This window comes from Entelurus aequoreus, linkage group LG17 (assembly GCF_033978785.1).
Source record: "Entelurus aequoreus isolate RoL-2023_Sb linkage group LG17, RoL_Eaeq_v1.1, whole genome shotgun sequence".
Lineage (NCBI taxonomy): Eukaryota > Metazoa > Chordata > Actinopteri > Syngnathiformes > Syngnathidae > Entelurus > Entelurus aequoreus.
The window spans coordinates 14893790-14921534 of record NC_084747.1 but is presented as its reverse complement, the minus strand read 5'-3'; the positions used below and the strand labels follow the sequence as shown (position 1 = coordinate 14921534).

The 27745-nt window shown below is 39.8% G+C and overlaps 5 protein-coding genes across 5 annotated transcripts in view; 2 read left to right on the top strand and 3 right to left on the bottom strand.

The window, feature by feature from the left end:
• The window catches only part of LOC133632464 (uncharacterized), a 508815-nt gene that overhangs the window by 174316 nt on the left and 306754 nt on the right, over window positions 1-27745 (top strand). The gene's annotated exons all lie outside the window — the stretch shown is intronic.
• LOC133632484 (zinc finger protein OZF-like) overlaps window positions 1-27745 on the bottom strand; it is a 421867-nt gene that overhangs the window by 289033 nt on the left and 105089 nt on the right. The gene's annotated exons all lie outside the window — the stretch shown is intronic.
• The window catches only part of LOC133632486 (gastrula zinc finger protein XlCGF57.1-like), a 295607-nt gene that overhangs the window by 258561 nt on the left and 9301 nt on the right, over window positions 1-27745 (bottom strand). The window lies entirely within an intron of this gene.
• On the top strand, window positions 285-10528 carry LOC133632455 (piggyBac transposable element-derived protein 3-like). The gene is made up of 5 exons (XM_062024871.1): window positions 285-550; window positions 4431-4799; window positions 4977-5186; window positions 5294-5440; window positions 5628-10528. Exons 1-5 carry the CDS (start codon window positions 472-474, stop codon window positions 7175-7177), a joined length of 2355 nt encoding a protein of 784 aa, XP_061880855.1. The 5' UTR covers window positions 285-471; the 3' UTR covers window positions 7178-10528.
• Window positions 15466-26852, bottom strand: LOC133632507 (zinc finger protein 501-like). Its single transcript, XM_062024970.1, has 2 exons — window positions 26574-26852; window positions 15466-18520 (listed from the first exon to the last, which is right to left on the bottom strand). The coding sequence occupies exons 1-2, from the start codon at window positions 26674-26676 to the stop codon at window positions 17220-17222; spliced, it is 1404 nt and encodes a 467-aa protein (XP_061880954.1). The 5' UTR covers window positions 26677-26852; the 3' UTR covers window positions 15466-17219.

The window sequence follows — 27745 nt, the reverse complement described above, 5'->3', positions numbered from 1 at the left end:
GTGAGTCATTTAGTGCAATGGCAGTAGAGTGAAAGAGTGAAACTTCAGAGGTAATAGTTTTAAATGGAGGCGTAGAAGATGAATAAAAAAATTCTGTTCTGGGTGTTTTTTTTCCTGTGTTGTGGCTCATTAACCACCCCTTGTTCAATTTCACGTCGCGTTTGCTTTTTCTTGCGTGTTTGCTTGTTTTAATGAACAAAATACATTAAGCATTTAGCAGGGTGAAGGGAATGACGTCACGCGCGCACATGCGCAGAACCGACCGAATTTCCGGAAGTGAAGGCCAGGTGGCGGGCAAGATGGCGGACTGAGTGGCGGTGGCTTCCCCGTTTCTAAATGATGATATATATTCACAGCAAATATAGAAACACCTACGTCATGTATTAGTTTTTTTCTTAAGACCGCGAAACATAAGTTGAGTTTGGAGCGATGGAGTGTTAGCTGAAGTGAAGATTGAAGACGTGATAGAAGATGGACGACTACTGCTATGCTAAGATGGCGACGTCCGGTAAAAGAGAACCACCAACGGAGATAAAGACGAAAGATGAAGGTGAGTGAGTTTCAGTTTTGTCATTTGAAAACTATTTCAAGCCCTGAAAAAAGTGATGAGAAATTAGCCAACTTTTCAACAATGTAAACAAAGAGCCGCCATGATTGTTCAAGTTAAAAAGTTGAAGTCCCAATGATTGTCACACGCACACTAGGTGTGGTGAAATTTGTACTCTGCATTGGACCCACCCCCTTGTTCACCCCCTGGGAGGTGAGGGGAGCAGTGAGCAGCAGCGGTGGCCGCGCTCGGGAATCATTTTTGGTGATTTAACCCCCAATTCCAACCCTTGATGCTGAGTGCCAAGCAGGGAGGTAATGGGTCTCAGTTTTTTTAATAGCCTTTGGTATGACTCAGCCAGGGTTTGAATTCACGACCTACAGATCTCAGGGCGGACACTCGCAGGTGGAAGAGCAAAACAAGCGCTTGTGTAAAGAAAATAAAGATATGAAAAGGACAGATTTTGGGGAAGAGTAAGAGATGTGCAGTGTGTGAAGAGAAGACTGGACCACATGTTTACATCAATGGGCAGAGGATTGGAGGTAATAAAGAACAAGACTAATATGATTACTGTCAACTTTTGATTGGGAAGTTCTCCACAAGTGCCACAGCTCATAAATGCTGCATTCCATTTACCTCCAAAGTTGGAAGTCGCAGCTGGGATTTACGTCACAGCCAACTTAAAGGTGCGATGTTGGTAATCAAGATGGTCACATCAACAAAAGCTTTTTTTTGCAGTTGCCTTGTTTAAATATAAAGAACTTATGGAAAAAATACACACTCTTTTTGTGACCCTCAAAGACGGTGGATGAAGAGGAAGTGAATTATATTTATATAGCCCCTTTCTCTAGTGACTCATAGCACTTTACATTGTGAAACCCAATATTTAAGTTACATTTTTAAACCAGTGTGGGTGGCATTGGGAGCAGGTGGGTAAAGTGTCTTGCCTAAGGACACAACAGCAGTGACTAGGATGGCAGAAGCGGGTATCGAACCTGGAACCCTCAAGTTGCTGGCACGGCCACTCTACCAACCGAGCTATACCACCCCAAACACAGATGCAATTGCCAGCAGCGTACAGCGTAGTTAATACTACTGTCACCTTACCACATGTACAAATACAATAATACATTGTATGATTTACTGCCAAAAAAAGTAATCAGAAGTGCGAAACACGAATATTATGGAAGCGGATATTCTTTTTTACATTCTGTGCAGCCATCTTTGAAACTAATTTGGGGGGTGGTGAGAAAAAGCCCTCTTCTACCGCAGGAACTTTTACAGCAACTTTCCCATTTACCTGGGTAAATAAAGTTCCCCCTGTGTTTCCACCAAAAACAACCTGGGTGGATTTAGTTCCTCAGGAACCTTGCAGAGTTTCTGCCAGCTCGGCGGGTCTTTTACAAGTTTCCCGGGAACTTTTCAGGGGCGGGATGTGTTGTCGAACGCTGATTGGTTGAACACAGAGTGCTAGGTGACTTGTGTATTTCTATTCAAACAAACTTGACAACAAAGAAAGAAAGTAGAAATAGGTTTTGATTTGCAGGAACTTTTGTGGGGCATCTTTGTGCCAACGAACGCTGATTAGTAGAACTATCTTGCAGTGTTTTTACCCAGCTATAGTCTATAAACTATATGCGTGCTATTTTTGTTTATCATTTTTACTAACTTCATTTCGATACGCAAAGCTACGAGAAGTGGGCGGAGTCCTTTAAAGCGTGTTTACGGGGTAATATGAAGCCGGACTCGAAGCAATGACCCCAGCTGCTTACCACTCTAAGACTTTGTTGGATAAATGTGGAAAAAAAGGAAGCAGTACACAAGTGGAACGAAGGAAAATAGCCTAAAATATGAACAACTTACATTGTTAAATGTTGTAAAAGTAGTCAGTGACACTCCATTTGTGTCGTTATTAGCCTCAACCCGAGTGAACAGAATGCTAATGCAAACAAGCTAATGCTAAAGCGAATGTGTATATGTTGTTGGTGTGAGATAAACACTGATTTTTTTTTATTTATAGCAGAAATGGACCAAAAGGAATCGTGTGACTCTCATGAGTTCATCATTTACTGGGAGGACGACTTTTGGACATTGCGGACAAAAGCCTGACTTTTTATGAACTATTTGGTACACTTTATTTTTTAAATCAAATTGTTTTATATATGGTGGCTTTGTCTTTCATTTACTTACTTTTTTAGTCAAATAACTGTGGTCTAATATAGTCTGTTTATTTACATGGTATCAGTGTAGAAATATACTAAACCGCTCCTTTATACATCATCAGCCTGATTTGTAGAAACTACCCTGAAATGAAATGCGATGGAAACACAAACCAAACACTTCTACAGGAATCTATTGTTCCAGGAACTACAGGTTCTAGGAAGGAACTCAGAGATTCTGACTTCCCAGGACAAATGGAATGGACTATATGTCAAATAAAGTTACCAAAGAAAGTTTAAATCATTATTTTTTACAAAGCAAAATATAATTTTTGATCTGTAAATGTTAGGCAGTTAACACAATGTACTGGTAATAAAAGCACAGGTTTTTAAATTTAAAAAAGTCAAAATCTCATTGTATATTTCTAAAAGAAACACATTTTTCAAACGTGAAAACTTCTTTCTGAATAACGACGGACTAATTACAGTAGTGCCTCAGTTTTTAATTAGTAATGCAATCAAAAGAGTTTGTTAGAAACAGAATCGTACAAAAACCTAATTCTATATAATGTACAGTAAATTCAATTTGTGTTGTGTGATATGGATACAAATATATATTCTGATATACTGTATGTCATTTTATATCCCTATGATGATGTTCTAGTTCTTATTTTCTTGTTTCTTTAAAAATGTTATATTGAATTCCTTTGATGGTGGTAAGGTATGATATGTTTTAATAACTAATAGTTTATGTTAAAAATGTGTCTGGAATTGAACAAAGTGCCAAATTAGAAAATACATCTTTCTCGAGGTTATGACACGAATATTCAAATGAAATAGCATTTTGTAACAACGGAAATAACACCGAAATAAATTAGTCAAATAAACAAGTACCAAACAATATAAATAAAAGTGCTGATTATAACACAAACACAACAGTCTTAAAACGCAATCGATGTGCTTGTTTTGTTGAGAGTAGTGCAAATGTTGCAGTCCATGAAAAGCGCAGACATTTTTATGTGGTAATGAGTTTTGGTGGTACTGTTTTTACGTTTTTAAATGACTAAATATTTGTGTTGTTTATCGTGATTCCGAAATCACTCAAAATAATCGTGATTATTATGTTTTGCCATAATAGTCCAGCCCTAGACGAGGTATTGGCAAGGACTTCACGATAAACCATGTATCACGGTACTTGAGTCACGATACAATAGTGTATTGCAATATTGTGACATGGAGTTTTACTGCGATTTTTACAAAGTCACTGAAAAATGTAAAAAACAGCTTAAAATAAATGTTGTATACAAGTACACTTGATGACAGTTATCATTTATTGGACAAACTGTGTCAAAAATAATGTAATTAAAATGATCAATTTCCATTCATTGCAGTTGTACAGAATGTGGATCAAATTTCTTGCCACTTAAATCTAAAAAAGTCCTCTACTTCTTAACTACAGACTTCTTTGAGATAGATACTATCTTTTTTAGATGTATTTCAATATTGACTTTTTCCCCACTGTTAGTTTGTAGTATCCTGATGTCCATCGAAGCAGATGTTTTCTACTTTCTGTGATTCTCGCTGAACTTTTCTGAGTCTATGACAAGTCATGTAAACATTGATCCATCATTCTGGCAAGGCACTAAATGAATGGCCATGAAACACTACACACACACATACGATACATAGAAGAAATGTGTGTTTTTGTTGTTTGTGTCTTGCAGACGTCCAGCAGCTGATCGGTAATCCAGAAGAAGTTTCCCCTCAGTCATGGGGGAGCTCCACTTTGAAGCAGGAGACTCCACAACCACCCTGCATTAAAAAGGAAGAGGAGGAACTCTGGATCACTCAGGAGGGAGAGTGTCTTCTAGGACGAGAGGAAGCTGATTACACCAAGTTTCCACTGAGTATTCTCTCTGTGAAGACTGAAGATGATGAAGAGAATCTACAAGTAGACAACCTCTTAGCTCCACTATCAGATAGTGAGGCTGAAGACGAGGTTGAAGAACCTTTGAGCAGCGATACAGACTGTGAAGATGATATGAGGACTCACATTTACAACAAACACTCTGAATGCTCTACAAAGAAGAGAGGTAAAAACATGTTTGAGCTGCTCAGTTTGTGCTGAAAGTTTTACTAGAAAGAGCCATTTGACTCAACACATGACAACACACACAAGAGAAAAACATTTAAGAGTTCAGTTTGTGGCAAAAGCTCTTCTGTTAAAAATATTGTACAGAACCATTGAAATCCATTGTTTTTATTTCCAGAGCGTTTTTCTGTGCACCAAGCTATGCAGCTACTTGGGTTGATTGATGAAGACAACTCAGATTTAGACCTATATGACAATGATGATCCCATCCAGGATGAAAATTACCAACCATCAGCACAGGAGGAAAGCAGCAGTGACGACGAGGACCCCATTCCTGAGCCCACAGAGCACAGCAGAGGACATAAACGTTGCCGTGGCGCAGATAATGGTTAGTCAAGGCCCAGTAGATTTGTGTTTATGTTATGTAGTTAGGGCCTCAGGGCTACGTGAAGGATTGGACGCAGAATGCTTATTTACTTGTCGGTTCATTGACAGGGATAGAGAGTACAGGGACGGGTTCACCCCACACTCCCAGACGTCGATGTCGAACTGGACCGACTGATCATGAAGAAGATGACTCGGAGGAGCCAACACCAGGACCAAGCCAAACCAAAGAAAATAAAAAAGGAGAGTCCAAACAAAGTAATTGTTACTATTTTAGCATGCCTTGAGGGTAAATCTTCAAAATTCATGTAAACGTCCAAACAGATTCAAGTTTTTAATGCACCACATGGCCTACACCTCATTTGCTAACATAGATAAAATGTAACTTACTGCAATAAATACTATTCATACTAAATACTATTTTATTCTGATTCTGGTTGTGCAGGACGTGGAATACGCTGGAAGGCTACCCCATTGACGCCAAACCTTGCAGAGTATCAGCATGAGGACAAAACTGATCTGGACAGACATGGCTGGACCCCACTAGAGTATTTTGACCAGTACATCGATAGAGATCTGATGACACTGATTTCGGAATGTTCTAATGCCATGTCACTGTCGAGGAGTGGGCAGCCACTCAACATGTCAGTCGATGAGGTCTACCACTTTTTTGGTGCCTGTATTTTAATGTCTTGCATCCCATACCCAACCATTAGGATGTATTGGTCCAAAGCCTTTAAAATCACTGCCATCACTGACAGATTCACGCGTGTCAGATTCTTCAAAGTGAGGGGAGCAATAAAAGTGGTAATTGATGATGATGTGCCTGAAGATCTGAAGATGTCTGACAAATTCTGGAAGGTGAGGCCTTTTCTGGAGCGGATTCTGCGAGGCTGCAAGTCTCTGAATCGACCTGATTGCACATCTATCGATGAGCAAATTATACCTTTCACGGGAGCCTGTCCGTACAGACAATATCTACCAATGAAGCCCAACCCAGTTGGGATAAAGAACTTTGTGTGTGCTACTGCAGATGGTATTGTGCTTGACTTTGAGCTCTATCAAGGTGCACAATCACTGATCGAGAAGGTCGAAGAACCCGAGGGCCTGGGCTTGGGAAGCTTAGTCATCGAGCGTCTTTGTCAAACCCTGAAACCCGGCACAAAAGTGTATTGTGACCGGTTCTTCACCACCATCAAAGGTGCTCAACGAATGATGGAGAAGGAGCTGTACATTACTGGTACAATAATGAAGAACCGACTCGTTGGAGCGAACGACAAGTTACCCAGTGACAAAGCCATGAAAAGCGCAGGAAGAGGTACCTCATCAGAAGTGTCCACTGAAGATGGAAAATTGTGTGTAGTGAAGTGGTACGACAACAAGCCAGTATTGCTGATGTCTGTTGTTCACGGTACACAGCCTGAGGACACCTGCCAGCGCTGGGACAAGAAGTTAAAACAATATGTCACTGTTTTGCGACCAAGCATTGTCCGTGAGTACAACACCAAGATGGGTGGAGTTGACTTGATGGATAGAATGATGAGTTACTATCGCATGAGCACCCGTACGAAGAAGTGGACAATGCGGATAGTCATGCAATTCACGGATCTGGCTTTAGCCAACAGCTGGCTACTCTACCGCAAAGACCATGCAATATGTGCTGGACCAAAGACAAAACCCATCCAGTTCCTTGAGTTCCGTATGGAAGTGGCAAATATCCTCTTGGCCCAGCATCACGGTGCAGATGGTGACCTATCGGAACAATCAGAGGAAGAAGATGCACAACATGGGGTAAAACGCCATGTGACACAGGTGCCCCATGTCTCGGTCCGCAGGAGGGCTAATGCCCACCTCCCAGAGATGATGGGCCTGAGGAATGCCATGCGCTGCAGACTACCAGGCTGCACTGGAAGAACCCGAGTGCGTTGTGTGACCTGCAAGGTGTTCTTGTGCTTGCAAACAGAACGCAACTGTTACTCAGCCTTTCACAGATAGGTGATGGCAGAGATTTTTGTCACATTAGGTGTTTGTGTGTGTGTGTGCGTGCGCGCGTCGCGTTACTGTAACGCCGTTATTTTCGGCAGTAATGAGTAGTGTAACACATTATTTTTTTATATTCAGTAACTCAGTTACCGTTACTGCGTTATTTTACGCAATTTTTTATATAGTATCGGCTAGAAACTGAGAAGATCTGAGTGTGTTTTATTGAAGAGCTGCGGTGTCGTCCTTCTGATTCTTCCTGTGTCACAAGGAGAGTGCGCTGTGTGTGTGAGTGTATGTGTGGGGCGAGGGGACGTGTCTGTGTTTACTAACAAGACATCATGGCGAAGCCGAAGCCGAGTTTCTTAACATGGAGATATTCTCACTACTTTACTTTTGTCGAGCACAAAGAAAAGAAAATTACAGTTAAATGTAAGTTGTGTCTTGGATCAAAGATCCCATCTACTGCCCAAAACAGCAATTAAAATCGGCTGAAACAGCTACAAAAGCAACATGCTTCGACAAAGCTAGTAAAGAGATACACACTTCACCTAAGGATTTTAACGGAGGCACTGCTAGCCAGGACAACATTGATAAAGCCATTGCAGCGTATGTGCTAGAAGTCATGTAGGCTATTTCTACAGTGGAGTCACCCGCTTTCAGGCAGCTAATTAGCATGATTGCGGGCGTCAAACGACAAATGGCACGAAAACATTTTCCAAGTACCTGGACACAGTGGACAGTGAGCACATAAACATGGAAAGCGTGCTAAAGAAAACTCTCCAAACTCTGCCTTTGCTCATCATTCAGCACTGAAGGTACACACACTCTGTCAATTCTCTTATATACTCTTTCATTCTAGACTTGTAGAGTGTTTGATTATCACATCACTGTAAATGTATAGACCAGGGGTCACCAACGCGGTGCCCGCGGGCACGAGGTAGCCCGTAAGGACCAGATGAGTAGCCCGCTGGCCTGTTCTAAAAATAGCTCAAATAGCAGCACTTACCAGTGAGCTGCCTCTATTTTTTAAATTTTATTTATTTACTAGCAAGCTGGTCTCGCTTTGCTCGACATTTTTAATTCCAAGAGAGACAAAACTCAAATATAATTTGAAAATCCAAGAAAATATTTTAAAGACTTGGTCTACACTTGTTTAAATAAATTCTTTTTTTTTTTTTACTTTGCTTCTTATAACTTTCAGAAAGACAATTTTAGAGAAAAAATACAACCTTAAAAATGATTTTAGGATTTTTAAACACATACACCTTTTTACCTTTTAAATTCCTTCCTCTTCTTTCCTGACAATTTAAATCAATGTTCAAGTAAAAACATTTTTTTTATTGTAAAGAATAAAAAATACATTTTAATTTAATTCTTCATTTTAGCTTCTGTTTTTTTGACGAAGAATATTTGTGAAATATTTCTTCAAACTTATTATGATTAAAATTCAAAAAAAATATTCTTGCAAATCTAGAAAATCTGTAGAATCAAATTTAAATCTTATTTCAAAGTCTTTTGAATTTCTTTAAAAAATTTTGTTCTGGAAAATCTAGAAGAAATAATGATTTGTGTTTGTTAGAAATATAGCTTGGTCCATCCATCCATCCATTTTCTACCGCTTATTCCCTTTGGGGTTGCAGGGGCGCTGGAGCCTATCTCAGCTACAATCCGGCGGACAAGTCGCCACCTCATCGCTTGGTCCAATTTGTTATATATTCTAACAAAGTGTAGATTGGATTTTAACCTATTTAAAACATGTCATCAAAATTCTAAAATTAATCTTAATCAGAAAAAATTACTAATGATGTTCCATAAATTATTTTTTAAATTTTTTCAAAAAGATTCGAATTTGCTAGTTTTTCTCTTCTTTTTTTCGGTTGAATTTTGAATATTAAAGAGTCGAAATTGAAGATAAACTATGTTTCAAAATGTAATAGTCATTTTTTTCCGTGTTTTCTCCTCTTTTAAACCGTTCAATTAAGTGTAAATATCATTAATTATTAATAATAACAGAGTTAAAGGTAAATTGAGCAAATTGGCTATTTCTGGCAATTTATTTAAGTGTGTATCAAACTGGTAGCCCTTCGCATTAATCAGTACCCAAGAAGTAGCTCTTGGTTTCAAAAAGGTTGGTGACCCCTGGTATAGACTATAAAGTTCACAAACATAAAGAGGGATCCTAGTGGGCCAGGCCAATCTTTCCTTTTCTCTAAACTAAAACTGGGGAAATGCGTAGAGTGTTCTGGGCTTCACTGAAGACATGATTTTATTTCACAATTCCTTGAGAGAAAAAAACGCCTGGTTAAGCTTTGTGTGTATAGCAGTATGTGTGCTGTATATAGTGACCTGACATATAATCATGTCATGTGTGCCTTCTTTGGGTGAAGCCAGGTTTACAGCTATGTTGTGACATGTTGTTATTATGCGGTTTGTTACTTATGTATGTTATGTTGCAGCTATTTATAATCGTTTTGTCAATTTGTTCTGGCCCAAAATAAATTGGACCTTTGAAACATATCTTTGTCTTTGTGTGTTGTATGTAGACCACATTGCTTAGCAGAGGTCAGTGATGCAAATGCATGTCAAGTTGATCAACACATTGTATTATTCTCCAGTGCAATAACAGTACTGACATGAAGGCTAAAAGGGCATTAATGGGAGCCTTAAAACAACAAAATTAACTAAATAATTACTTTTCACAGTAACGCATTACTTTTTGGTGTAAGTAACTGAGTTACTTTTGAAATAAAGTAACTAGTAACTAACTAGTTACTGGTTTTCAGTAACTAACCCAACACTGCGCGCGGGTGGGTGTGAGTGTGAGCGTGTGAGATTAATCACATTCGTCCTCCAACTCCTCTCTGCTCAGATTCTGTGAAGGTCATCAGGTGACCCCTGGCCCTCCGTACGCAGGCTGGGTCCTTCTGTCCTCAATGTTCGCAACCTTTCGCATACCCTTTTTGTTTTACAGTACGAATACAACATTTCACATGAGCCATACTGTGACTGTCAAAAAGGGGCAACATTTTTATTTATTGATTTTCACTATGACGTTCCGTCATTTGTTGTACGTACCATGTACATACCGTGACGATTTTAAAATGTTTTGAATGTGTTGTGTTTTGTTACAGGCAAACAATCTCATCCTGCAATTACTGTTTGCACTGTTGCAGCTTTTCAAATGATTCATGCATTAGTTTTAACTGTCCAAAGGGGCAAAAGTGCAATGTTTACATGTTGTTTTTACTCTGATATTCAAAACATGTTCAAAAATGTGTGTGTATGTGTTATTAATACATGCAAAAGCAGTCAGGAAAAAGACTGCTGTGTTCAAGGTGGAAATAAAGAGTTTTTCCTTCTATTACACAATGGTGACCTAATTGGGTTTTATGGAAATTCGGACCAAGTATCCACATATGCGGACATAATTTTTCTCTAAAAGTACATCATATTAAAAGATGATTCTTAGTTTTTATTCTAATTAGGGTTCAATAAGCCCAAATAGCAAAGAGAAATAAAAAAAGCATGGGAAAAAAACCCAGCTTGGGCCTTAAGAGGAATTTGAGTGAACACATGAAAACACACACTGGAGAAAAACCATTTTATTGTTCAGTTTGTGGCAAAAGCTTTTCTCGAAACAGCTCTTTGACTCAACACATGAGAACACACACAGGTGAAAAACCATTTAACTGTTCTATTTGTGGTAACAACTTTTCTTTTAAGAGGAATTTGACTGAACACTTGAGAACACACACGGGAGAAAAAACATTTGATTGTTCAGTTTGTGGCAAAAGCTTTTCTGTTAAGAGGAATTTGACTTGGGCAGCACGGTGGAACAGGGGTTAGTGCGTCTGCCCCACAATACGAAGGTCCTGGGTTCGATCCTGCGCTCGGGATCTTTGTGTGGAGTTTGCATGTTCTCCCCGTGACTGCGTGGGTTCCCTCCGGGTACTCCGGTTTCCTCCCACCTCCAAAGACATGTACCTGGGGATAGGTTGATTGGCAACACTAAAATTGGCCCTAATGTGTGAATGTGAGTGTGAATGTTGTCTGTCTATCTGTGTTGGCCCTGTGATGAGGTGGCAACTTGTCCAGGGTGTACCCCACCTTCCGCCCGATTGTAGCTGAGATAGGCTCCAGCGCCCCCCATGACACCGAAGGGAATAAGCGGTGGGAAATGGATGGATGGAATTGACTGAACACACCAGAACACACACAGGTGTAAAAACATTTAGTTACTCAGTTTGTGGTAAAACCTTTGGTTCAAGACACATTTTAACTTGACATATAATGGCACACACTGGACTAAGGCCATTTAATTGTTCAGTTTGTGGTAAAAGCTTTCCTCAAAACAGCTCTTTGTGTCAACACATGAGAACACACGCTGGAGAAAAAAACCATTTAGTTGTTCAGTGTGCTGTAAAAGGTTCCCACATAATGCAGCCGCAGTAAAACACATAAAAACACACAAGGGAAAATAACCAATTAGCTGTTTAGTTTGTGGTATGTTGCTCATATGTGGTGACATCCACCCTACCCAGGACCTCCTCACTGCTTCTTTCACAAATATCTGAGGTATTCATACAAACTTGGATTATTTGGAGCATAATCGTATCTACTCATGACCCCATGTCTTCTATGTATCTGAAACCTTCCTGAACAGTAAGATAAATGATGCTTCAAGTGCTTGGTTACTCCTTCTTCAGTCCAGGGACCTGGGGCCCCATGTGTCAAGTTTGTGCACGCTCAAAAACCTGCACTACACCCTTTTTCACTGCAAAGTTGAGATGTATCAAAACTGACGTTGACGCATAGGTGATGCTGGGTAACTGTTTGCATAAAAAAGTGCCAACTTTTACTCCTCAGACTGATTGATGTGCAAATCAGAGACATATGAACAATTAACCCCCAACACAACCCAACCCCCACCTCCCTCGACATTCGGGCATAACAGGTTCATTCCGGCCCGCCAGATGAGTTTGCGAAGTGTAAAATTCAGCTGCATTTTTTAATGAAAGAAACTGCTGTTCTAAATGTGTCCACTGGATGTCGCAATAGCAATTATGTTAGGCAAGCAAATAGTTGATACCGGGGCGAGGAAGTATACCAAGCAAGAGGTACACGGTAAAGCGGGGCTGTGACTCCTCCCCCTCCACCCAACGTAAAACAGGAGTAAAATAAGCAATCAGTAACCCCACTTAAAATGCAGCATGAGACACTGCACACTGATATAGTTCTGTGAAAATGATTGTCTTCTGTGCAAATGTAAAGAAAGTGAACAGTGTGTGATTTACTGCAATACTGTCAGTCTTTTAACTTTTTATTTGTGCTTTGTGGAAATTGTTCACACATTGCACAGCTTTTATTTTTCTATCGGTACACAGTAGAGAATATAAGATATACTTTCTGGCAAAAAGTGATGACGTCATATAAATTTAATATGAAAAAATAATTTAAAAAAAACTAAAATTCCGCCCCCCGACTTCCGGTATATATGTCCCGCCTTCTGGCATCTGGCTATGATTTGACGGATCAATCTATGAAAGATGTGTCTATTTCACCACTAAATATTTAATGTATTTAATTTGACAGGTCTTGTGGAGTCTCCTGCTTCAAAGTGGAGCTCCCCCCTAACTGAGGGGAAACTTCTTCTGTATTACCGATCAGCTGCTGGACGTCTGCAAGACACAAACAACAAAAACACACGTTCTTCTATGTACTGTATGTGTGTGTAGTAGGGTTGTACGGTATACTGTTACTAATAAAGTATTGTGGTACTAATCAATTGAAATCGGTACTATACCACCTTTGAAAAGTACCGGTACCGTTTTTTCATCTGAATGCCGCTGTGTGGCGGTGACTAAAAAAACGCAGAGGCGCATGATGTTGAGTGTGTCAAAACGCACACACAAAGTGCATACAAGCAATAACATTGTGGATACATACATATATATATATATATATATATATATATATATATATATATATATATATATATATATATATATATATATATATATATATATATATATATATATATATATATATACATATATATATATATACATATATATATATATATACATATATATATATATATACATATATATATATATATACATATATATATATATATACATATATATATATATATATATATATATATATATATATATATATATATATATATATATATATATATATATATATATATATATATATATATATACATACATATATATATATACATATATATATATATATATATATATATATATATACATATATATATACATATATATATATATATATATATATACATATATATATATATATACATATATATATATATATATATATATATATATATATATATATATATATATATATATATATAAAACGGGTATAAGAAATACTTTGATTATTTGAGTGAAATTCCTGCTAAAATATGTATATTGTTTTGTTATGCAATGAGAGGTCCATTTGCGCCATCTGCGGGTACCTAAAAGTCTATAAATATGACCGCAAACCGGAAGCTGTTAGCAGGTTTCCCGCACTCTGCTAATGGTAAGCCACGGTCTGATATTGCTCTGGAAAGTATTATAAATTACACTAAAGCTAACGTGAGATTTATTGTAAGATACACAGTTATTTAACAGCAGTTGAAATGCTATATTGTGGAATTTTCGTTTTGAATTGGTTGTTGCTCAAGTCAGATGTACTATTATTTTGCACTGAAGTCGGAAATTATTTCCCCCCTGTAGACATCGAAACCAGCGGAGGTCTGCCAACTTCCGGCGCCCCTTACAAAAAAGGTGAGGAACAGGTAAACGCTGGGAGGTGGGGTGGTGGTAAGGAAAAAAATAATAATATTCGGTCTAAGCCTGGGCCCCTGGAGAGGGGGTCCAGTATGAGGCCAAGAAAAAAAAAAACTCTCAGCCATAGAACACATAAATATGTGTTTAAGAGGGATACAAAGGACATGAAAGACATTAAAAGAGCAGAGCTGATGCAACCAGACACTTCTACAAACAGCCACAAAAGGAAAACAACAACAACAAAAAACATATACACTGTGGTGGGCTATGTGGTGTTCCCCACCATCGTCTGCTGGGGTGGGGGGAGCATGGCCAGAGACAGGAGCAGCCCACCAACTCTCGGCCAGTGTCCAGTCCACATGGATGAGCGAGGATACGTCCAAGGAGACCGAGGTGTCCGATACCTGCTCATTCAGCCAAGACGCTGTGAAGCTTGTCAGCGCCAGCTCCGCAGCCCTGCCTCTTCATCCACATCTCCTCCAGTCTCTCCAAATGGACTCTGGTGTGGCAGAGACCCAGCAGCTGGTCTCCGTGGCCAAAAGGCTCCCGGGAGGCAGATCCAGAAGTTCACAAAAAAGCACCTGCAGAAGTCATGAAAGTGCCACCCCTTGTCACACATTCCAAAGGATCCCCAACCAAAAGGCGAAAAAAAAACATTTGAAAACGAGAGGGAAACATCAGGAACACAAAAGGATGACACAAGAGCACAGAGTTCCTGCCACCAGCAGCCACTACAGCAGCGCCATTTTGGAAAAAAACATTTTGGTATTGTGGGGAACACAGATTGTACGTTAGAATCCCAACGTCAGTCGTTGGGCTTTGTGCTCTGGTTAGACTAGTGACCCCACTCACCCTAGTGGGCACCAAATTGACACCCTATGAAACTCCTGTTTCCGCGGCCTCTCTGACTTTCCGCCATATTGTACCTCGGAGGAGTGTAACGGGCTCCTTTGATTTGATGACAAAACCAGACGTGTTTACTTTGATGCAATTGGACAACCAAGGGGTGTCCCCTCCCAGCACAATCCAATCCAATCCAATCCACTTTATTTATATAGCACATTTACACAACAAGAATGTTTCCAAAGTGCTGTACAGCCATGTTAAAAACAATATTAAAAACGATATTAAAAACAATATTAAAAACAATATTATGCTACACCAATGACTGAATAAAAACAAAGAATAAATGTGTACTAGGTCGCGTTGTGCCAGCGGAATAATGGGGTGGGGGGGTGGGGGGGGGGGGGTGGGTCTTAAACGACCAATGTTTTTGTGTGGACAAGGATACAGTTAGGTGGGGTTACCCTGGATAACCTTAGTGTAGAAGGGGCCTTAGATGCTTGGCCATGGACACCATTTCCATGAAGCTCTCTGCGTACTTCACGTGGGCTAATTGGAAGGTCGCATGGGGGTGTGGGGGGGGGGGGGGGGGGGGGTTGGGTATTAAACGACCAATGTTTTTGTGTGGACAAGGATACAGTTAGGTGGGGTTTACCCTGGATAACCTTAGTGTATAAGGGGCCTTAGATGCTTGGCCATGGACACCATTTCCATGAAGCTCTCTGCGTACTTCACGTGGGCTAATTGGAAGGTCGCATGAAGTTTGGAGCTCTGTAGCAACTGAAAGTTGCTACAGAGCAGAAAGTGCAGAAAGTCGGCGACCTCTTTGCAGTATGTGCTTCTGCAGCTGCTGACCCCTCCTGTTAGTTTACGTGGCCTACCACTTCGTGGCTGAGTTGCTGTTGTTCCCAAACGCTTCCATTTTCTTATAATAAAGCCGACAGTTGACTTTGGAATATTTAGGAGCGAGGAAATTTCACTACTGGATTTTATACACCTGTGGCCGGGCCAAGTGATTAAGACACCTGATTCTGATCATTTGGATGGATGGTTAAATACTTTTGGCAAAATAGTGTAACTTAAAAATACAACGACGACAACTTCGGATGGTTTTCTTTGTTTTACTTCAGCCCAAAATAGAACAAGCACATTCTGAAAATGTACATATCACAAATAATCCTCTTGACAAAACACTTCAAGTTAGTTGAACATTTAGAGGGAAAAAATTGTGCAGTTTCAAAAACACCTTGAAGAACACAATGAGTCACAGCCCATCTAGGATTTAACAACAAACCAAAAAAGGAAAAATAAAAACTATTCTAAAGTATCAACTACCTCATTTGTCATGTCCACATATTAATCCTGTGCTAACCCAACAAACCATACAAAGTGAGGTAGAAACTATTCAAGAGTGTTGAGTTACTTCCTGTCTTCTAGACATAATGTGTATTGATAGAAAAATAAAAGCAGTGCAATGTGTGAACAATTTCGACAAAGCACAAATAAAAAGTGAAAAGACTGACAGCATTGCAGTAAATCACACACTGTTCACTTTCTTTACATTTGCACAGAAGACAATCATTTTCACAGAACTATATCAGTGTGCAGTGTCTCATGCTGCATTTTAAGTGGGGTTACTGATTGCTTATTTTACTCCTGTTTTACGTTGGGTGGAGGGGGAGGAGTCACAGCCCCGCTTTACCGTGTACCTCTTGCTTGGTATACTTGTTCGCCCCGGTATAAACTATTTGCTTGCCTAACAGAATTGCTATTGTGACATCCAGTGGACACATTTTGAACAACAGTTTCTTTCATTAAAACAACAGCTGAATTTTACACTTCACAAACTCATCTCGCTTCATCTCTTGAACCTGTTATGGCCGAATGTCGAGGGAGGTGGGGGTTGGGTTGTGGGTGTTAATTGTTCATATGTCTCTGATTTGCACATCAATCAGTCTGATGAGTAAAAGTTGGCAGTTAGTTATGCAAACAGTTACCCAGCATCACTTATGCATGTCGCTTAAGTATCCACAGCCTGTAGAATTGTGCGAATGACCGCTATGAATTTTCAAGTCAACTTGATACATCTCAACTTTGCAGTGAAAAAGGGTGTAGTGCAGGTTTTTGAGAGTGCGCAAACTTGACACATGAGGCCCCAGGTCCCTGGACTGAAGAAAGAGTAACCAAGCACTTGAAGCATCATCTATCTTACTGTTCAGGAAGGTTTCAGATACAGAGAAGACATGGGGTCATGAGTAGATAAGATTATGCTCCAAATAATCCAAGTTTGTATGAATACCTCAGATATTTGTGAAAGAAGCAGTGAGGAGGTCCTGGGTAGGGTGGATGTCACCACATATGAGCAACATACCACAAACTAAACAGCTAAATGGTTATTTTCCCTTGTGTGTTCTCATGTGTTTTACTACGTCGGCATTATGTGGGAACCTTTTACAGCACACTGAACAACTAAATGTTTTTTCTCCAGCGTGTGTTCTCATGTGTCGACACAAGGAGCTCTTATGAGGAAAGCTTTTACCACAAACTGAACAATTAAATGGTCTTAGTGCAGTGTGTCCCCTCATGTGTTCCGTCAAATTCCTCTTAACAGAAAAGTCTTTGCCACAAACTGAACACTTAAATGGTTTTTCACCTGTGTGTGTTCTCTTGTGTTCAGTCAAATTGCTCCTAAAAGAATAGCTCTTGCCACAAATTGAACAACTAAATGGTTTTTCTCCTGTGTGCGTTCTCATGTGTTCAGTCAAACTCCTCTTAGTAGAATAGCTTTTGCCACAAACTGAACAATTACACGTTTTTTCTCCTGTGTGTGTTGCCATGTGTTCAGTCAAATTCCTCTTAACAGAATAATTTTTACCACAAATTAAACAGTTAAATTTTTTTTCACCTGTGTGTGTTCTCATGTGTTGCGTCAAATGGCTATTTCGAGAAAAACTTTTGCCACAAACTGAACACTTCAATGGTTTTTCTCCTGTGTGTGTTCTCGTGTGTTGAGTCAAACTATTTTTCCCAAAAAAGCTTTTGCCACAAACTGAACAACTATATGGTTTTTCTCCTGTGTGTGTTCGCATGTGTTCAGTCAAATTCCTCTTAACAGTAAAGCTTTTGCCACAAACTGAACACATAAATGGTTTTTCACCTGTGTGTGTTTTCATGTGCTGAGTCAAATTACTCTTACCAAAAAAGCTTTTGCCACAAACTGAACAAATACATGTTTTTTCACCTGTGTGTCTTCTCATGTGTTGAGTCAAACTCCTCTTAACAGAAAAGCTTTTGCCACAAACTGAGCAGCTCAAACATGTTTGACCTCTCTTCTTTGTAGAGCATTCAGAGTGTTTGTTGTCAGTGTGAGTCCTCATATCACCTTCACAGTCTGTATCGCTGCTCAAAGGTTCTTCAACCTCGTCTTTAGCCTCACTACCTGATAGTGGAGCTAAGAGGTTGTCTACTTGTGGTTTCTCTTCATCATCTTCAGTCTTCACAGAGATAATACTCAGTGGAAACTTGGTGTAATCAGCTTCCTCTCGTCCTAGAAGACACTCTTCCTCCTGAGTGATCCAGAGTTCCTCCTCTTCATTTTTAATGCAGGGTGGTTGTGGAGTCTCCTGCTTCAAAGTGGAGCTCCCCCCTAACTGAGGGGAAACTTCTTCTGGATCACTGATCAGCTGCTGGACGTCTACAAGACACAAACAACAAAGACACAATTTATTTTATTTATTTATTTCTAATAAAGTACTGCAGTACTAATCAATTAAAATCGGTACTATACCACCTTTGAAAAGTACCGGAACCGTTCTTTCATCTGAATGCCGCTGTGTGGCGGTGACTACAGAGCCGAGGCGCATGATGTTGAGTGTGTCAAAACACACACACAAAGTGCAAACAAGCAATAACATGGTGGAGGGGAAGAAAGGCAACAAACAACAATTCTACTGGTTAATAAAGAGGGTGCGTGAAGTGCAATATGGAGGTATTTGGGCTTCTAAACTAACAGTAAAGGTGACACTTTAAACACAGAGCCGCCGCTCTGCAAGGGTTGCTTTACACCTTTCCTGTTTGTCGGCTCCCAGACCGTGGTCGAGGAGCGCAGGGGAGACGTTCCCTCCAGGGCCCGTGTTTTGTCGGGGGTAACACTGGGTCCATAAAGCTCCGCTCTTTGGTCGGAAGGACGAGGCCGTCGATTAGTTACAACTTGCTCACTTTATTTATTATTTCCACAGGGCACAACCGGACATCCACCATGCTATTAACACTCCTGCACATGCTACCACTACCTCTCCTTACTTGCCCACTCACTTACTCACGTCACTCACCCCACATACTGCCACTCTTAAAGGAGCACACACACATACAATACTCTCACAACAGCTGCTTTAAAACACGCCTTGCCAAATGTGGTGATTAGTATTACCACCTTTGCTTCAGACTTAGGTCAACATTAAAATAATAAGCATTCAGATCTGCACAAGGAGTTTAAATAGTGACAGGTATAATGTAGTTGTTACACCTGTCCTGCTGCTCTCTCTTTACTCGCCCGCTCACTCAGACAACACGTTGACATTCTCACAAACACACATACTACTCTCATAAGTTAACCAGCTCCCCTGCTGTGCACATGTAGATACGTAGACGCGCACACAGCTGCTTGGCTTGATGCCAAATATTAGCACAGTTAAAACTGCCCAATTAGCAGTCAACTAATGCAAGTGAAATGACTACATTTTGTAACAAATTCACACAAATTGTGTTTTGTCTTTAATTAATAAATGTGTTTTACCTGCTACATGGCTTATCTGTGTACATGTATCCATAATTTTTTTTTAGTACTTAATAATTGTATTTTTCCTAAAGCACAGGTTGACGGACGGGAAGGGGGTGAGTGGTTGTAAGGGGGGGGGGGGGGGGGGCAATAGACTACAGACTCTGATTACATTGAACACATATTTATTAAAAAATAACCAAATAATATCTTATAATGAATAAAAATATTTAGCATTTCAAAATAACATCCATTTGCTGAATGGCGATATATATCGCAATATTTTTTCCATAAAGTAAAAACAAAACATAAAACAGTCCTAGTTACTTGAGGCACTAAGTTTGTCATTCTTATGACTTAGTAAGTCAATATATTGACGTAGTAATTTACTAAGTCAAAATAATGACAAAATAATGACTTACTAAGTCAAAATAATGACAAAAAAATGACTTAAGTCAAATTAATGAGTTACTGTAAGTAAGCGTTTGCAATAAGCGTTTGAAAAACAGAGTTAAAAGTGGGGCCACATGCTGACAAATGCCGAACTCATCATGCTTAATTTATTACAGCATTTGGGAAGCCTGTAGTTGATTTTTATTATGTAAGTGTTATATTTTCATCAACATGTGATAGCAGGGACCCTGCCATTCAATACTAGGGTGCTACATTACTAATGATTAATGTAACTATAACTGGAAAAATAGTACAATAGCAATAGGAGAGACTATTCATCCCTGAACACCATGGAGTTCATGTAGGCTTTATGATGCAGTTACATTAATATATAAACTATCAGAGACAGCTTCACGAAACTCTTCGTTTAACATAATGTCATTTTTTGCTGCTTCAACACAGCTCAATTAACAGAGAAAAGGGTAAAGTGACATAACTTAGTTGTTAACTGTAGGTCAATAATGCTTGTCTTTCTCTCAGACGGACAGGGCTTTGCTGTCCGTAACACACACACACGCACACACATACACACACACACACACACACACACACAGTGAGCTATCGTTACGCTAAAAGCTAATTAGCCTTCACTCCTAGGACTGCGAGCGAGCTGAGCTGCCGCTTATGTTTTTTAGAACGTCAACGGGCTCATAGTGATGTTACTAGTAGTTTAGTAGTTTTGGGAGGTGTTTATTATAATTTGGGGCGAGTCCGCTGCATTATGCTTACCTGCTAAACACCTTTCTGCTCACCCCACCGTCTCTCCTCTCTGCCTGCCTGTGCCATGCGCTCTGAATACGCACTGCTGATTGGCTGTTACTGCTCTGCGTGTAACCAATCAGATGGTTCTGTGGGTGGGACAATGCTGGGGGACAGCAGCACAGCAGAGAGAGACGTACTGACAGGGCTTGTTAAGGTGTTAGTTTAGGCGGTGGCTGCGGGAAACCCTGAATGTAGTGTAAGATTTTCTGTTAAAATAAAGCCAATATTGACATTTTTCATAGTTCCCTTTATTTGGAGAAGTATCGTAGCCAACGTGATAGCATCAGTCTCAAATGCAGATATAAACCAAATTAAAAAAAACCTGACTGGAAGGATAGACAGAAGATCAACAATACTATTAAACCATGAACATGTAAATACACGGTTAATATTTTTCAGCTTGGCGAAGCTAAAAAAATAGAAGCTAACCTAGCTACATAGCCAAGGTGATAGCATCAGTCTCAAATGCAGATAGAAACTAAATTTAAAAAAACCCTGACTGGAAGGATAGACAGAAGATCAACAATACTATTAAACCATGAACATGTTTTTTTGATTGATTGAGACTTTTATTAGTAGGTTGCACAGTGAAGTACATATTCCGTACAATTGACCACTAAATGGTAATACCCGAATAAGTTTTTCAACTTGTTTAAGTCGGGGTCCACTTAAATTGATTCATGATACAGATATATACTATCATATATACTATCATCATAATACAGTCATCACACAAGATAATCACATTGAATTATTTACATTATTTACAATCAGGGGTGTGGAGGGGGGGGGGGGGTATGGACATCAAGTAGTGGACATAGAGAGAGAGAGAGAGATCAGAAGGCATAAGAAAAAGAAACAGTATCTGCATTTGATTGTTTACATTTGATTATTAGCAATCCGGGGAGGGTGTTAGTTTAGGGTTGTAGCTGCCTGGAGGGGAACTTTTATTGCGGTTTTGAAGGAGGATAGAGATGCCCTTTCTTTTATACCTGTTGGGAGCGCATTCCACAGTTAATACACAGTTAATATTTTTCAGCTTGGCGAAGCTAAAAAAATAGAAGCTAACTTAGATGCGGCGGCGGGCGTTGTACGCTTTTGACGACACCCCGGCCGCAATCAGAGTCGGCAAGAAACATATATTTCCCCAAAGTTACGTACGTGACATGCACATATCGACACGCACGTACGGGCAAGCGATCAAATGTTTGGAAGCCAAAGCTGTACTCACCGTAGTGCGTCTGCTATCCTGCTCAAAACACAACACAACCTCCTGGTGTTGGTGTTGCTGTAGTCCGCCGCTCCACCGATCGCACCTACAACTTTCTTATTTGCAGTCTCCATTGTCCATTAAACAAATTGCAAAAAGATTCACCAACACAGATGTCCAGAATACTGTGGAATTTTGTCGAAGAAAACAGAGGTATTTGAATTGGGTCCAAACACTTCCTTTGCCCTTTGTGACGTCACGCGCATACGTCATCATACCGCGACGTTTTCAAGCGGAAGTTTCCTGGGAAGTTTACTTTATAAGTTAACCCGGCCGTATTGGCATGTGATGCAATGTTAAGATTTCATCATTAATATATAAACTATCAGACTGCGTGGTCGGTAGTAGTGGCTTTCAATAGGCCTTTAACATCACTTTTTTTTTTTTTAAATTAAAGGCGGATTGTCCCGTGCAGGATAATAGCGAGTACAGTTGCATCCCTGTACAAAAGTTTACTTTTTATTAGGGATGTCCGATAAATGCGTTAAAATGTAATATCGGAAATTATCGGTATCGTTTTTTTTAAATATCTGTATCGTTTTTTTATTTTTTTTAATTAAATCAACATAAAAAACACAAGATACACTTACAATTAGTGCACCAACCCAAAAAACCTCCCTCCCCCCATTTCTGTCTGTTATCAATATTCTGGTTCCTACATTATATATCAATATATATCAATACAGTCTGCAAGGGATACAGTCCGTAAGCACACATGATTGTGCGTGCTGCTGGTCCACTAATAGTACTAACCTTTAACAGTTAATTTTACTCATTTTAATTAATTACTAGTTTCTATGTAACTGTTTTTATATTGTTTTACTTTCTTTTTTATTCAAGAAAATGTTTTTAATTTAGTTATATTATTTTATTATTATTTTTAAAAAGTACCTTATCGTCACCATACACGGTTGTCCAAATTAGGCATAATAATGTGTTAATTCCACGACTGCATATATCGGTTGATATCGGTATCGGTTGATATCGGTAATTAAAGAGTTGGACAATATCGGAATATCGGATATCGGCAAAAAGCCATTATCGGACATCCCTACTTTTTATGTTTTCACCAAGTTAAGGAGACAACGAAAATAATACAGCAAGAAATGCATACAACCATGTTGTGTAAAAACTACAAAATCATTCATATCACTCCTCCCACCCCCACCAAGGACTGTATTCACTGCTGGACTCCAGAAAGGGGTTCTGCAGCCTCCGTAGCAGAACCTCCAGGTTCTATAACAGCTTCTTCCCTCAGGCCGTAAGACTCTTGAACGCATCATAATAATCCCCTCAATTCCCCCCAAAAATGGATTAACTCGCTGGAATAAAAAAGACAATATAACATACATCGATAAACGTGGATACATATGCAAAAGTGCAATATATTTATCTGTACAGTAATCTATTTATTTATATCTGCACCTTATTGATTTTTTATCCTGCACTACCATGAGCTAATGCAACGAAATTTCTTTCTTATCTGTACTGTAAAGTTCAAATTTGAATGACAATAAACAGGAAATCTAAGTCTATATTAACTCAGCTCTAAGTTGTGAAAAAGGTTACAAATCATACATTACATGACCTTCACAGTACAAACAAGTCCAATAATGCAACCATTTTAATGCAATTAACCAAAACGACAAAATGTAACTTGTTTGCTTTAGCTGAGGTAGTCAGACAAGTTAAGTAGACAACCAAAAATAATGGAGCAAAAAATACATCGAACCATGTTGGATTTCCTTTTTGCATACTTTGCAGCAGGCTACGCGTGGATTTGGTCCACATTTTATCCAAAGTTTGTATTTGTCATTTTCCGTCCAATGTCCATTAAAACGACAACCTCCCGACATGATGGACCGATGTATGACAACAACCTAATGTAAGGGCTCGTGCAAAGCCAACAGATCAAGCGTGCAGCTTTCATTTTTAAGGAAACTTATTTTTTTCCATTTTATAAATTAGCCTATTGAGTCAGACTGCCGAGAAATATGATGAACATTTCCAAGCATTTACACCAAAATTCAAGCATTTTTCAGACCTTGAAAACACAACATTAAAATCCAAGCATTTTCAAGGTTTTTAAGCACCCGTACCCCACTCAGTAGAAGCATTTAAGTCCCATCTTAAAACTAATTTGTATACTCTAGTCTTTAAATAGACCCCCCTTTTAGACCAGTTGATCTGCCGTTTCTTTTCTTTTCTGCTCTGCCCCCCTCTCCCTCGTGGAGGGGGGGGGCACAGGTTCGGTGGCCACGGATGAAGCGCTGGCTGTCCAAAGCCGGTACCCGGGGTGGACCGCTCGCCTGTGCATCGGTTGGGGACGTCTCTGCGCTGCTGACCTGTCTCCACTCGGGATGGTCTCCTGCTGGCCCCACTATGGACTGGACTCTCATTATTATGTTCGAGCCACTATGGACTGGACTCTCACTATTATGTTAGAGCCACTATGGACTGGACTCTCACTATTATGTTAGATCCACTATGGACTGGACTCTCACTATTATGTTAGAGCCACTATGGACTGGACTCTCACTATTATGTTAGAGCCACTATGGACTGGACTCTCACTATTATGTTAGAGCCACTATGGACTGGACTCTCACTATTATGTTAGATCCACTATGGACTGGACTCTCACTATTATGTTAGATCCACTATGGACTGGACTCTCACTATTATGTTAGATCCACTATGGACTGGACTCTCACAATATAATGCTAGATCCACTCGACGTCCATTGCACCGGTCGCCCTGGGGGGGGGGGGGGGGGGGGGGGGGGTCGTCCCACATCTGCGGCCCTCGCCAAGGTTTCTCATTGTCCCATTGGGTTGAGTTTTTCTTTGCCCTGATGTGGGATCTGAACCGAGGATGTTGTTGTGGCTTGTACAGCCCTTTGAGACACTTGGGATTTAGGGCTATATAAATAAACATTGATTGATTGACTTGCATATTTGATAAATGTTAGTTGTAAAGGTTATCTGAGGTGACAATTAATCTTATTCAATTTTTTGTATGTTGCACCAGGCAGGAGAAGCAGAGTGTAGGAGAAATTGAGCTAGCTGAATCAGGAGAAAAAGAGAGAGAGGAGGAAGGCAGCCAGGAGAAACCACACCCCAGAGATGAGACTGAGAAAGCAGTTGCCACAGTGGTAGAACACATCAGACTGGGGGCAAGGCCGAAAAGCAGTGTCTACAATGTTGATGTTTTTTTTTAATGATACCCAGAATCCCTTGCAGTACTAACTCTTCCGGGGCGCTACAATATAAAGCCCCCGCTACCTCCTACCCCCACCCACTCCAACCTCCTCATAGTCTCTCTCAGGGAGAGCATGTCCCAAATTCCAAGCTGCTGTTTGGATAGATAGATAGATAGATAGATAGATAGATAGATAGATAGATAGATAGATAGATAGATAGATAGATAGATAGATAGATAGATAGATAGATAGATAGATAGATAGATAGTACTTTATTGATTCCTTTAGGAGAGTTCCCTCAGGAAAATTAAAATTCCAGCAGCAGTGTACAGAATTTAGATCGAATTTAAAAAGTAAAAAGTAAATAATGGGGGTATAAATGGAAACAGAATAGAAAAATATTACAATAAGAATACAAATAAAAAGCAACAATGAAAATAAAAATATAACAGTAAAATAGGAATATAACAAGAGAAACTAGGCAGTAGTGACCATGTTATGAAAAAGTATTGCACTGTTATTGTTTTGAGGCATGCTAAAAAAAATAATGCACTGTGTGACTTCAATAATAAATATGGCAGTGCCATGTTGGCATTTTTTTCCATAACTTGAGTTGATTTATTTTGGAAAACCTTGTTACATTGTTTAGTGCATCCAGCGGGGCATCACAACAAAATTAGGCATAATAATGTGTTAATTCCACGACTGTATATATCGGTATCGGTTGATATCGGTATCGGTAATTAAGAGTTGGACAATATCGGAATATCGGATATCGGTAAAAAAGCCATTATCGGACATCTCCAATTTTAACTAATTGAAAAACATGCACCTGGGTATAGTTTGATTGGCAACACTAAATTGGCCCTGGTGTGTGAATGTGAATGTTGTCTATCTGTGTTGGCCCTGTGATGAGGTGGCGACTTGTCCAGGGTGTACCCCGCCTTCCGCCCAAATGCAGCTGAGATAGGCTCCAGCGCCCCCCGCGACCCCGAAAGGGACAAGCGGTAGAAAATGGATGGATTTAGGTCTAGTGACGCCCCTGACACAAACACACAGGATCACGGTCAATAAAGGCGGATTCACGCAGGATTATAGCAAGTATCGTTGCTTGCCTACTGTTTACTACTGCGGTAACTTCTAACAGACATCTCCGCCATTTTGGATCGAGGTAAAAATGCTAACAGCTTCTTTGTTTACATTGTTCAACAAAGTCGGCTGATTTCTACTTTTAGGGCTTGGAATTCAAATAGCTTTCAAATGAGGGAACGCAACACACTCACCTTCATCTTCGCTTTTCAGATTGTTCTCCGTTGGTGGCGCTGATTCTCTTTCATGTTCTCTTTTAGCGGACGTCGCCATCTTAGCATAGCAGTAGTCGTCCATCTTCTATCACGTCTTCAATCTTCACTTCAGATAACACGCCATCGCTCCACAATCAAAGTCCGTTTCGTGGGCTTAAGAGAAGGCGAATAGTTGAGGTATTTGATGCTATTTTTGAATCTATAAGATCGTAAATGTGAAACTTCTCCGGGAAGCCACGTCGCTTAGTCCGCCATCTTGGACTTTCCGCTTTACTACTGTTCGATGTGTTTGCGCATGCGCCAGAGGTTTGCAACTTCCGATCGACAACTGCACTTTAAAAAATAAAATACCTTTTAAATAACTAACGGCTCCTTTCATCTGTTCTTACATTTCTGGCTCATAATTGAAGTGCTCCTCATCGCAAAAACATTTTTGATATCAAAATACTTTGGAGATAGAAATTAAACAATGTTGTATTCTGTCTTTCAGTGGGTTCAAGCAAACGGCAAGTTGTTGGACAAAGTAAGTGTTGTGAAAGTGTGAAACTCACACTACCCCAGTATACATTTACAACATTATAGCATTTCACCCTTTTGAAAATACAAAAACGTTTTTTCCTCTTGACTTTTATCAGTAATATCCTCATTGAACGATGACTTGTACTCGACCTCGGACCAACTGCACTCTGTTGAGGGGGCTATAAGCGTCTACGCAGATGCGCACAGAGACATTTTTTGACGGAACTGGCATCATCCCAGAACACCAGTCTACTTTTGAGATGACTCCTATTATTTCTATTTTTTCCAACTCTTCCCTCACTTTGCCCATTAAAAGGAATAGGAAAACATCTCCGCGTTGCTAGTAAAAATGGATCTGCATCAGGTTTGAGCTTGATGGGGTGTGGCTCCTCCAGCATCCCTAGACCGTTGCAGTTTGTGGTAAGACTCAGCCATCATTCCCTTGTCGATGCTGTCTGCCTGCGAAACAAGGTTGAGTTGAACGCTGACTAGTCTGCTTAGCAAAGCTACCCGCAGCCCTTTTATGACATATACCGCTCCCTGGATCACCTGTTCTCCTAAATATTGCTACCAAAAAATAATAAAATCCTAAAATGTTGAACATTATGAATAGGTTTTGAAAAACACACTTG

Excerpts from the sequence above, each read along its gene's own strand:
- LOC133632455 (XM_062024871.1), top strand. The coding sequence starts at position 472 with ATGGACGACTACTGCTATGCTAAGATGGCGACGTCCGGTAAAAGAGAA. Across the intron at positions 4,800-4,976 it reads ATGCTCTACAAAGAAGAGAG|AGCGTTTTTCTGTGCACCAA; the intron begins GTAAAAACATGT and ends TTTTATTTCCAG. Across the intron at positions 5,187-5,293 it reads TTGCCGTGGCGCAGATAATG|GGATAGAGAGTACAGGGACG; the intron begins GTTAGTCAAGGC and ends GTTCATTGACAG.
- LOC133632507 (XM_062024970.1), bottom strand. The coding sequence starts at position 26,676 with ATGGACGACTACTGCTATGCTAAGATGGCGACGTCCGCTAAAAGAGAA. Across the intron at positions 18,521-26,573 it reads TCTGAAAAGCGAAGATGAAG|ACGTCCAGCAGCTGATCAGT; the intron begins GTGAGTGTGTTG and ends TGTGTCTTGTAG.